Source organism: Montipora capricornis, chromosome 9 (assembly GCF_036669925.1).
Source record: "Montipora capricornis isolate CH-2021 chromosome 9, ASM3666992v2, whole genome shotgun sequence".
NCBI classification, from domain to species: domain Eukaryota; kingdom Metazoa; phylum Cnidaria; class Anthozoa; order Scleractinia; family Acroporidae; genus Montipora; species Montipora capricornis.
The window spans coordinates 34,650,358-34,662,857 of NC_090891.1; the positions used below are offsets into that span (position 1 = coordinate 34,650,358).

General features: G+C 38.6%; 1 protein-coding gene across 4 annotated transcripts in view; it reads right to left on the minus strand.

Annotated features, from left to right (window-relative positions):
* LOC138016490 (VWFA and cache domain-containing protein 1-like) overlaps nucleotides 1-12,500 on the minus strand; it is a 34,807-nt gene that overhangs the window by 1,423 nt on the left and 20,884 nt on the right. For 2 of the 4 annotated variants that reach the window (XM_068863635.1, XM_068863634.1), the window contains exons 21-28: nucleotides 12,195-12,291; nucleotides 10,982-11,077; nucleotides 10,391-10,541; nucleotides 9,538-9,698; nucleotides 8,728-8,875; nucleotides 8,189-8,540; nucleotides 5,502-5,607; nucleotides 1-811 (exon numbers count right to left, since the gene is read on the minus strand). The exon at nucleotides 1-811 is cut by the window's left edge and continues 1,423 nt beyond it. In XM_068863635.1, coding sequence (XP_068719736.1) covers nucleotides 736-811; nucleotides 5,502-5,607; nucleotides 8,189-8,540; nucleotides 8,728-8,875; nucleotides 9,538-9,698; nucleotides 10,391-10,541; nucleotides 10,982-11,077; nucleotides 12,195-12,291 — 1,187 coding nt within the window. In that variant the 3' untranslated portion in view covers nucleotides 1-735. The remainder of the gene's footprint in view (nucleotides 812-5,501; nucleotides 5,608-8,188; nucleotides 8,541-8,727; nucleotides 8,876-9,537; nucleotides 9,699-10,390; nucleotides 10,542-10,981; nucleotides 11,078-12,194; nucleotides 12,292-12,500) is intronic. The other 2 variants (XR_011125818.1, XM_068863636.1) reach the window with 2 other exon arrangements.

A 12,500-nucleotide genomic window follows, 5' to 3' on the forward strand; every position in this document is an offset into this window, starting at 1 on the left:
TATGTTATTGTTTGTTATGGGCATTAAAAGCAAAAATAGTAGGTTTAAATTCCTCATAGATAAACGAAGTCGCGATAAAATAACTTAAATTTAAAATCTAACCAGATTATTTCGTTTCTATTTTTCCCCAGGCTACAGTCTTATTGTACCAATTGCACAAGGCAGATCTGGTAAAGTTTGCTCACTCCATTCACCGCCCAAAATAGCGTGACAATTTGTTCATAACTATCACCAGACAGCACTGCGAAGTGTCTCTACTCCAGCGATCATATTTGTAGGATACTTGGACATGGGTGACAGTGCAGTTTCGGCTGATCCACCGACACTTGCCGCTAAATTCTATGCATCTGAAGACAGCACAAGTAAAACAAAGTTCACTTTACGGCAAACATGTCCATTTGAAAGATTTGACGGGACACGTGATCAGTTGCAGATTATTTTCAATGAAATATCTCCTTTCAGGCAATTCCGTTGTAGGATGTGCCTCAACGAACGCGTGACCAGCAGTTCCCAATCATCCCACTACATGGTAAAGCAGCTGGGAAGGTTCTTCAAGGCTTTAGATAATTAATTACCTTATCAAAATAAGCCTAGAGGTGTGACGTGTTAGTCTGCAGTTATCCTACCGTCCCACGCACCGTAGATGCAGATGAAGATGCACCGGGCTAAGATGAAATTAATTATGTTCACTCCAGCCATAATTGTCATAAGCTTCTCTTGACCCACTCGATGGTATTAATAGAATCCCTCACTCCAACTATCACCCTCATTAAACCTAGCTGGACTGACTCCCCTTGGTGTTGGAACTCTCCTGAAAATAAAAGAATGGTAAATTAATCAATTAACAAGATATTGGTATAAATGTGATAACTAATGTTTGAATCTCAAAACTTCACGAATGTGGCTATTATGACTTGCGACCAAGACGAGAACGACACTAATGGGTCCTTTGCAGGTTAGTGATCACATGGTACAAAAACCGCCATACTGGGACGCAAATTGCCCACTGGGACATCTAAAACAAAGAAAATGTAAATTATCTTGCTTTGTTCAAGATGTCCCAGTGCGCAATTTGCGTTCCAGTGTGGCGGTTTTTGTACCATGTGATCACTAACCTGCAAAGGGCCCATTCCATTAGTCGATTGCGAAAAGCCAAATCTATTGCTTAGTTAATTGCTGAAATTCATTTAACTGTTGATTTATTTTAAATCGTCATAAATTCACACATCAGGCTCTCAAAAAAGCAAACGTTCTAAGCTAGCGCAGTTACAAGAGTTTATACAAACTGATTTCAAGCCAATACGGAAGATTCGAATAAAAAAAATACTTTCACTTTTTACGTTTACCTTCGCTCGTCAAATCATTTCGGTAAAGATGCAGTTCACCGCGGCGGTGAATTCGATTGAGGCTCAACCAGAATCCCAGGACCTTTCCCTTCACTTTAGGATGGGGCGGGTAAAGCGAAGGGAAAGGCCTGAGAATGACGTTGGGTGATTATGGCTATCACAAAACTGGTTTTGTTTTCGCAACCTGGACCCCAGGTTCTCTTTCTTCTCCTCCCTTAAGGGAGAAGAGAGAGAGCTTGGGCTCGAGGTTGTTGTTTAAGGCCGTCCTGAAATGACGGGTTACTGAGTTTATAACGAAACTATGTTTCTGCGCTGATGGAAGTCGAATTGTCACGGCGATAAGATAAAATTTGGCCGAGGTTTCCAGAAAAGGGCCAATGCTCTAAAAGTCAGCCTTTTTATCTTTTCACGGATGGCAGTTGCAGCTTATCAACTCTTCTTATATTTCAAATTTCCGTCCTTTAATAATAGACATTTTTTGAAAAGGCATTGCAAGATTCTCCATTCCGATTGGAAAAGAGGTAATTCACTGCAAAAAGAAGTAACAAAACCCATCATTCTGATTGGTCAATGAGCAAAGAACTCAGAGACAGCCAATCAAATGCGTCCCCTAGAAGAAGCAAATCTTGCTTGTGTGATTGCGTGATAAGCTTGCGTTGCTTCTGCTTAACCATAGTTAATCTAGGGACTGGTTTTGAAACACTGGGAATTTCAAAAGCAGGAACAATACAGTCGCAATTAGATGTTGAACCGACCGTGACCCTGCACAATCTTTTGCTTTTGGTTCGCAAGTTAATTTCGAATAAATTAGTCGAAGCTTTTGATTGGTTATCCTGCCGAAAAAAACGAGTTTTTATCGGGTTTTGTGCAGGGTCAAGGCCAAAAAAGCGAACAAAAACATGAAACAAAGAAAGTTGTCGAGTTTCATAACCAGCCTACATATATCAACTATGGCTTAACGACCTCGATTTTTTCGTATATATCATTAATAAGTAATCATATGATGTTTTTCGAGCTGTGTGGATATTTATGCGCTTGTAATTTTACATATTGCACGAGCCTGTATTTTGTTTGTGCTCAATTATTCCAAATAAAATTGCACTCGTGAAATCGTGTGATGGCCTACACTAACAAACCTGAATGCATTCAGGTGTGTGCCAAAAAACGCACGCTTTTAAACCTTTATGCTTTTTTTTCACCAATCCCATAATGCAGTTCACTTAGGGTGGTGTTTGCCTTAAAACTCAAACCCTTTCACCAGTTTTTTTTACCAGTTTCAGCAGTTTGGGAATAAAACATTTTGTTGCAGGTTTTCCATATCATTCAAATGTGAATTCTACATAAAATGCAATTGCAATGCACAAAAAATATTAACTCCGGGAGAGTTGAATTGGGTACAACATTGACGGTTAGCCGATTTCGTCTATGGATTTTCAGTTCAATGAAGCATGATTCAGTCCCAAGAGTAATCTAAAGACCCCCCTCCCACTGAAACCGTATTGTATTTTGGGAGAGGGGAAATAGCGAATACACACGACTTCTGATGATTATCTATCTTTTTAAAAATGATGCTTTTCTGATACTTTATTAACGTGTCACTTCATAATACATATTTCGAGCAGAAAACACCAGGTTGTTGGGGCTGACGGAAGGCGATCGAACCTTCGCGATGGGAAAGGACGGGAAATGCTTAAACTTCACAGAGAGGCCGAATATATAACAAAAGTTTCCTTTATTTATTTAGTATATATCACTTTAAGCTTGGGATAAGAATACCCGAGAAAAGAATAGCATGAGGAGAAAGTGGTTATTTAATGGAATTCATTGACATGTCGATGAGCTCCTTTTAGCTAAGCGAGCTTCACGGGATAAGTGAGAAATCGTTCATCGAATAAGATACACAGACTTGAACGTCATTTTAGCGAGCAGGTGTCCCAAGCAGATGTTAAATTGTGCTTCATATAAATTCTTAATCTTAAATGGTACTCGAAATGAAAAGAATCTAATTACTTGAAAGGAAAGACCTAATGTTTAAATTGAGTGTGTTTCTTTATATATTAACTCTGAGACTGAAACTGAGGAATATAAAACGAAGTATTTTTGTTTTTCTAGTCACTTGTCATGTTTGGGCTAGATTCTTCTGGTCAAAAACCAATAAAAGGTGTTTATCTTTGAAATTTGGAGGGAATAAACCCTCTGGTTCAAAACTGAAAGCTAGTATTATAAATTAAAGTAGACATTTGGTCTTAAAAGTTTTTCAGTTTTGCCTTATAATTTGCTAATTTTGCCTGATGAGTGTGGCCCCTCTTGGCCATACGAAACAGAGCTGTAGCAAATAAAGCGATGAGTACCATTTGAAGTCTGGAACTACATCAATAAAATATATATATATATATATATATACATAAAAATGCAAGGATACTAGTAGAATATCGAGACGCACTTATCTTTTATGTCTTAGATAAACGCAAGGAATACCGAGTAAAGATTATTTCATTTTACCATATCGGAGCTTCTCTGGGAAGTTTATATTATCGCCAACGCCTTATTTAATGGAACTTAGATCACTGAATAATTCTTGCTTGAATATCATCAATTATGCAGCAGACCTTTTGTCACACGAGGCTTTTACCAACATATTCATGACTGAAAATGCAATTAGTTAAGAAAGGAAACGAGGCATTCTTAAAAAGCATTGACTAGTTAAAAGATTCACATAATTCTTAGTCATTCGACTCATTGCCTGCAGGCTCCGCGATTTTTGATAAAACCATCACCAAATTAATCTTCTGCATTTATGTCAAACAGTTGATGTACAAGAGTAGGCTCTCCCAGACTAATGATATGCCTTTCGTGTTTTGTGTGCTTCTCACTCATTTACCAAATTAAGCAAATTATGCTAAGATCGCTAAAAGAATTTTGTAAAAAACATGAAATTGATGGATAGTTTAAACATCATGAAATAAGCATTCAATGAGTGGGCAAAATAGAGTTTGTGGAGCACGGTCAGGTCGGCATCATTTTATTTTTATTTTTTTGACTATAACATATTGGTATATTTCTTTACCAAGTACTTCTTCTTTAACTTTTTTTTTCAAATGGGCTGTCAAACACTCGTAGTAGCGGACTTTGGCAGCCCGGCTAGATCAGTTTACATTATTCCTAACGTTTTTTTTCTCATTTTTTCTTACAGACCAGACGGGCGTAATTCTGAGACGCAAGGACAAAAGAAAACAAACAAAAGGCGACAACCCAAGATCGGCGAAACACTGCAACTCAGTTTTCAGTATAAGCGATCGCGATGAACAACTCAACTGACATATCAGTCATGAGGGAGAAGCCATCTTTAAACTACGAGGCGATTCCACAGGTTCTACCAATCGCAATTTTAATCTTGTTGACAAATGGAGTTGTGTTCGTTTTGTTTTGGAAAAGGAGGGGCTTACGAACTCCATCGAACTACCTCTTGCTGAGCCTGGCCATCAGTGATTTCATGACTGGATTGATAAGTATTCCTTTATTTCTCAGCTTGTCTGTTCTGATGGCTGCTCATCCAATTCCTGAGCTCTACAACGCTTCGGATGTATTTCATAAAATAATCTCATTCTCAATTGCATACCACATAACCGCTGTTACTGCAGAAAAGTATCTGGCAGTAGTCAATCCGTTTGGGCGTATGATGAGAACCAAGAAAACCGCATTAAAATTGCACTGATCATATGGTTTTGGTCTCTTTCATTGGGATCGGCACCAGCTTTTTGGTTTAACCTATGGCTTGAAGGAGAGCCATTTGCTGACCATATGCAAGCTTCATACAATATTTTTTGCCTGGTGGTCGTGTTTCTTGTACCTTTTATATTTATCCTATACGCCTACTGCATTATGTTCAGAGCCATAGCTTCTAGGCCGGGTTTCCAAGCAAGAAAAGCAAGAAAAGCAAGCAAGCAAGAAAAGGATACTACAGCATTCAATAAGGCCTCCAACGAAACGAAATGCCTGATTATTCTGATGTCCATGGCTATAGCGTTCGCTATTTGTTGGTTACCTTGGTTTTTGTTGAGGTTATTGTATTCGCTCATTAACATTGAATGGCTGCAAGAAGAGGTCGTTGATCCTTTGAAACCAATGGCTCACATTTTCGTTATTGTAAGATACCTGAGCTCTGCCATCAATCCCTTGTTGTACACCTTCTTTAAACAAGACTTCTGGGGCGCCTTTCGTATCGTCGTTTTGAAAAAGGACCCCAAAATGCTCTCTAAATCTATAAGAATGGGGACAAAGAAAACCCGAGCCTCAGCATCGCAGATGAGCACTCTGCTTCTGGAAGATAATACGAGAAAAGATAGCTCAAGTGTTTAATAAGGCTACAATGAGAACAGTTTCTGTGCTAATGAAGACATCTCTCTCAGCAAACTATTTCAAACAGGATAAAAAGCCTGTTAAAAAAATAATAATAATAAATCAGTACTTTGAAACAGATAAAATGAATCTCAAAGCCAAGAAGAACGATGTAAAATTGCTAGTACTACATGACCAAAGCTACCCTGCGAGTAGTTGGTTTCTCCTACGCTTCCCGAGAGAGAAACCACTGCAAGCAACCGTTACTTACTTTGAGTGAGCGCCGTCCAGCGCCAAGGACGAGTAAATTAAAATTGAGTCGGTAATACTAGTAAATAAACTTCTTTTGGCGCTTGCTTATGCGTTCAGCCACTCAACTGCTGCGAATTGAGTGCCTATACAGAAAATGGGTTCAGAATTTCTGACCCCTGATAATTCAGAGCATCTGTCCTTTATTGAGTGCCTATACAGAAAATGGGTTCAGAATTTCTGACCCCTGACGATTCAGAGCAACTGTCCTTTATTGAGTGCCTGTACAGAAATGGGTTCAGAATTTCTGACCCCTGATAGTTCAGAGCAACTCTCCTTTATTGAGTGCCTGTAAAGAAATGGGTTCAGAATTTCTGACCCATGACGATTCAGAGCAACTGTCCCTTATAGTGCCTGTACAGAAATGGGTTCAGAATTTCTGACCCATGACGATTCAGAGCAACTGTCCTTTATTGAGTGCCTGTACAGAAATGGGTTCAGAATTTCTGACCCCTGATAGTTCAGAGCAACTCTCCTTTATTGAGTGCCTGTAAAGAAATGGGTTCAGAATTTCTTACCCATGACGATTCAGAGCAACTGTCCCTTATAGTGCCTGTACAGAAATGGGTTCAGAATTTCTGACCCCTGACAATTCAGAGCAGCTGTCCCTTATAGTGCCTGTAAAGAAATGGGTTCAGAATTTCTGAACCCTGATGATTCAGAGCAACTGTCCCTTATAGTGCCTCTACAGAAATGGGTTCAGAATTTCTGACCCCTGACGATTCAGAGCAGCTGTCCCTTATAGTGCCTGTAAAGAAATGGGTTCAGAATTTCTGAACCCTGATGATTCAGAGCAACTGTCCCTTATAGTGCCTCTACAGAAATGGGTTCAGAATTTCTGACCCCTGACGATTCAGAGCAGCTGTCCCTAATAGTGCCTGTAAAGAAATGAGTTCAGAATTTCTGAACCCTGATGATTCAGAGCAACTGTCCCTTATAGTGCCTCTACAGAAATGGGTTCAGAATTTCTGACCCCTGACGATTCAGAGCAGCTGTCCCTTATAGTGCCTGTAAAGAAATGGGTTCAGAATTTCTGAACCCTGATGATTCAGAGCAACTGTCCCTTATAGTGCCTCTACAGAAATGGGTTCAGAATTTCTGACCCCATGACGATTCAGAGCAACTGTCTCTTATAGTGCCTGTACAGAAATGGGTTCAGAATTTCTGACCCTCGATAATTCAGAGGAAAATGTCCGTTATAGTGGGTGTGAAGAAATAGGTTTCGGAGGTTCTTCCACTTCAGGTTCCCTGTATTTGTTTGATCGAATCTAGCGTAATATATTAACCAAATAAAAAATTTTGCATGTTCTTTGTTTGTAAATCCACGGAATTACAATTTTAATCCTTGCATTTTCCATTATTCCGAGGAATGGCATAAATTTTCGGCGCTTTTTTTAGTTATACACAGATTTTATCTAAATAGTAATACCACATTTTAGTTTGGAACGCGTTTTAAACATTTTGTTATAATAACGAGAGATAAAAAATTCTGCATATATACAATTTCTGAAACAATGGAATGACAGGTAAAAAGCTAAAAAGCTAAGTATTTACATACGAACAATAAAAATAACAGAATGCGAAAATGAAGTGTAAACATTTCAAAAATCAAGGGTCCTGAGGAAGCGCTCGAACAAGTTCGATTGTTTGATTTTTGAAATGTTTTTTATTCGGGACCTTAAGCCAAAATTAAACAAACAAAGTGATTCCATCCGCGCAAAGCTGTTTACTTAACACTTGTAATAGTTTTCATTCTCTTCACCTCTTATTTACACTTCACTTTCGCGTTCTGTTATTTTTATTGTTCGTATGTAAATACTTAGCTTTTTAGCTTTTTACCTTTCATTCCATTGTTTCAGAAATTGTATATATGCGGGATTTTTTATCCATGAAGTTGAACTTGAAAATGACCGCGGAGCGGTCGAAACGTTCTTATTTTTTATCGCTCGTTTTTATAACAAAATGTACTTCAATCTGTTATTTATAAATAATCACAGGACAACTTTAGTGACATTTGAGAAATAACACAAAATATAGGGGGAAAGTACTTACATAATATTTTTACACTCCGCGCCCCATAGTATGCTAAACTGATTCAATCTAACACAGAACACATATTCGGAACCTACTGAAATTAGTAGGAGAAAGTAAACGTGAGAAACGTTTTGAAACGTGCTAAAGAGAATTCACTTAACCTGTTTCACATGTTGTGAGCGTCACAGTGCTGTCCTGATGCTGCGTACTATGAGGATTTTCCGTCAGACCTTGGGTCGTAAAACTTGACAATGTTGAGCTCACTTGACTCGTTAAGATTGTTGTACTCTCTTGAGAAGGTTTAGCATAGTATGGGCGGCACAAGGAATCGAACGTGCTTGTCGCTGACATGTTTAAAGCAGTGGTTTTGTTCACCGCGTCTCTTTCAGTGCCAAAGGGAACTTGAAAAAAGATAAGTCGTAATTTCACAGCTTTTTCAAGCTTTTCTTTGAATGGCTGCAATGGATACAAGTCTGCTTGGCCTTCGTTGCTCAGCACGAATCTAATTGATGTCTAGACAAAAAACGTATATAAGCAGTTACATATTTGGACTCTCTTATTGGATAACTAGTTTCAAGGGAACTTTTAGTATATTGACTTATTGATTCTTCATTCTTGAAATGGGAACATCTTTACTATGGTTCTTTTTATTTATTAGACAACAAATCTTACTTCGTTTCTTTTTTTAACAAAGCGTTACCTTGTTGACGCTGAAGTGACGGATTAAGGTAACAAGTGACTTCCGCAAAAGTCTCACAAGAATTGACTGCAGTTCAGATTTAACACGGCTATGTATTTCTCGGGATATCAGTGGGAAGATGCTGTCCATGGTAAGGGTAATGACCAGACTATGGAAGAACAAATACTTGCTTCATCATGAAGGAAAGAATTTGATTAACAATAAATCATTAACCCTCATCGGTGAGATATGTTTACCTTAACAGTTTATGCTTAAAACTCTTTCTCTTCTCAACCTCTTTGTTGTGTTCGTTCTCTAACTTTTGTAAGAAACGTAGTCCTTAGGGTGACAGGGCAAAACGTAAAAAAATTGTTGATCCAAAAAAATTACCGATTCAGTGCAATCAGTATTTAAAAGGAAATATTTCAACGTTATCACAACGTCTTCACCACGCAATCAAGTGTTTGATTGAACGTGATTGTACACCATATGACCATTTCAGTGTGCTGTAAACACGAGGTAGGTCCAGGCTCCCATTCAAGTCCTAAATAATTCCTTGATCATTTGTCCTTGTGGTCCTCTGATGTTATACTCCGACGTTAGGTTTAGGGTTTTATATGCTATGGATTCATCAAAATATGTGATATAATAAGTACAGAAAAATAAAGGCGGAAAACGTATTTTAAACAGGTTATAAGGAAGGAGTCTTATTACGTTAACATTATGCATTTATCTAACGACCTTACTTTAAGAGTTCACGCCACGAAGGAAGTGTCTATTTGGTGATAAGAAAAAGATATAAAACTGTTTAGTTCTTCATTGGGCACTTACTCAGTAAATTGTTTTGGATTCTTTGCAACGAAGATGTCTGGTAGGTCCATGGCTGGTCCAAAGGCAATTTCACCTTGATTAACTGCAAGGCGAATATTTCTTTTTGTTGTATCGAGATCACTACTCGTGGTGGTTGCTTGCACTTTAAAAGCGATCGCCCTCTGTTATATTGGACATAAATACATCACATCAATGAAATAAAAATTAATCTGTCTATTGTTTGGTCCAAAGATACCAAAAAAATAAGAAAGAATTGTTTATTGGAAGGAACGCCGAGCATATCAGTGACATATCGATAGGCCACCATCAATGAATTAATCATTCATAAAATCTAAGACGGTAGCAGATGGCTTCGGGAGACAAATCCAACACGAGCCTGGATTCCACGATCAAGGTTTAAATTTCACATAAGGGCTCTTATTGTAAACTTGGAGGCTTTACGCGACGTTTCTAACCACAAAGGTTCCCTCCCTAAAAAAAAATGCAACAATAATAATAATTATTACAATAGCGATAACAATTAGATTGGCAACAAATTATAGTTAGCAAAGTGTTTGATTGGACAAATAAATGCTAGGTTATGCTGTCCGATGGCATATTTAGGGTTAACCCTAAATCTTAACCCATAACGCTTAATTCTCATAATGTTCACATACACGAAGGTCGTTATTTCCCTTGAACAATACTGACGTTAACAATCCTGCACCAATTTGTTGCACCTCTGCAGGGATGATCTACCTCACTGGAGAACACCATTGCCTCAAGAATCGGAACGTTCATTCAACATTATGGCAAGTGAATCTTCTTTGTACACCCGTCAAGTCAATTTTAAGTTCTTTAACTTTTTCCGTACCTTTGTTAACTTTAAAATTTGTAGGCTCTGTGAAGTCAACGTAGGAACAAATTTTCTCAGCGTTTTAGTGAAGAGGACCTTGACGCTGACCTGCTGAACAGCAGATAGATTCACCAAGTCGTTGCAAGGAAACAAAACAACCATGGACAAACTGGAAAAATGCACTAGAAATTAGTTTTTCAAAGAGAAATTGTCGAGACGCTGTTACATCACGCATTATTTGCCTGGGAGGTTCTTTGGTTGGGTCAAGGATGAATGATGAGATTGTTGGATGAAGATTGATTGATTGGGTGGTTGGTTGATTGATGGATCCATCGATCGATTGATCGATTGATTGATTGATTGATTGATTGATTGATTGATTGATTGATCGATCGATCCATCAATCCATCGGTCGATCAATCGATCCATATCATCCAACATACGTTCCCAAACATACGTTCTTTGTCTTGCGTCATCTGCATCACTCTTCTGGGGACGTTCAGAAGGACCACTGAATTCAAAATACCCTGATGAGGAAACTTGCGATAGCAAAGGATATAAGAAACTAGCCTTTTCCAAAACTACAAATTACGTTAAAGACCTTGTTACCTTTCATTTGTTCTGCACTCTGAATTGCATAATGGGTTTGCAGGGAAAGTACACCAGTGACAGTCTATTGATTTCTCACATTCAATCCTATTTGAGCTATAAAAAAAATGAAATATGAAACATAATATCTGCCCAGGTATGAAGGCACAATTCAACAAAATCATCGCGATCGTGATCATAATCATCATTGGTTTTTTCTCTTTTTTAAAAATTTCATATCGCTTCCTTAAGAAGAAATACAAACAAACCTAATACTACAAAGAGTGACTCTGTGCTATTTATAAAAGAGAGGAGAAGCCCCTGAAGCCAATCAAATGGGAAAATGGTAAGTTTGCCGATATCTAAAACTTGACTGGACCATCATATATAAATCACTCGAGCGGCCCGCTTTTCTGAGGCAGTCAAGACCGAGGGAGGGTTGGGAAGAGGCATTATTTGAAAACATCTCAGTCTGAACGCGTTGGTTACAGAAAAGGGCGCAGTCCCTTCTTTCTCTCCTATTCCAAAGCCTCGCTCGGTCTTTTCAGCGGAGCTCCGCGCGCGCGGAGCACCATTGTTAAGAAAATATGGTAACCCATCGATGCGAAAAATCTTGGTTTTATAACCATGACGTCATCAACCGTCCGTACATACGTACGCGTACATGTACGTCCATACGTCCACCCATCCATGTATGCCAATGTGACCAGTATCATGCTATTGTAGTTTACAGCCTACATCTTTGATATAGACCCTATGCAAAAATGGCTGCCTTTAAATTATTCTTTTGTTCATATTCAAAATAGCCCAACTAACCTCGTTCGGGATAACAAATTCTTTAGAATTTTTGTCTCAAAAACGAGGTTAGTTGGGCTATTTTGAATATGAACAAAAGAATAATTTAAAGGCTGCCATTTTTGCATAGGGTCTATTGGACATCCATATTTTGATTAATTGACACCTTTAAAAACAAGGTATCTGCTGACCAGTATCACGTGACCATATCGCGGTTAGCCAACCGGTTTGGCTCCGGCCAGTTGGGATTCTTAACAGTTGTTGTTCTATTCCGTCGTTTCGTTGTGTTTCATTGGCCCTTAAAAGCCCCTATGGGGAGCGGTCAAATAAGTATATATATTATGTACAAACACGACTACCTCAGGAAAGCGAAGCCGCTCGACTGATCTATGAAGGGACTGCTCGCAATCTATTTTTTACCTTCACAGATCATACTCACATCTTAAGACAGGCACGAGCACATCTCCGAACAGAGACAAGAGCAGTTTGAAAAACAGCCTGATCCTTTTCTGTGTCATACAAGGGAGGAGGTGGCACTACAGTGCAATACAATCATTTAGATGAGTATTAGATACAAGATGTTTTCAGATGATGCCAGGCCCAGTAGAAACCCTAAACAAAATAAAATGCTCAGTGGTTTGCTAATATGTTGCTTTGATCGTGCCTTACATATCTCTAAACGCTGTCTTTAAACGTGACTGTGAGAAAAGAATAAAGAAACGGTGGTGATGGGAAGAAGACAGAA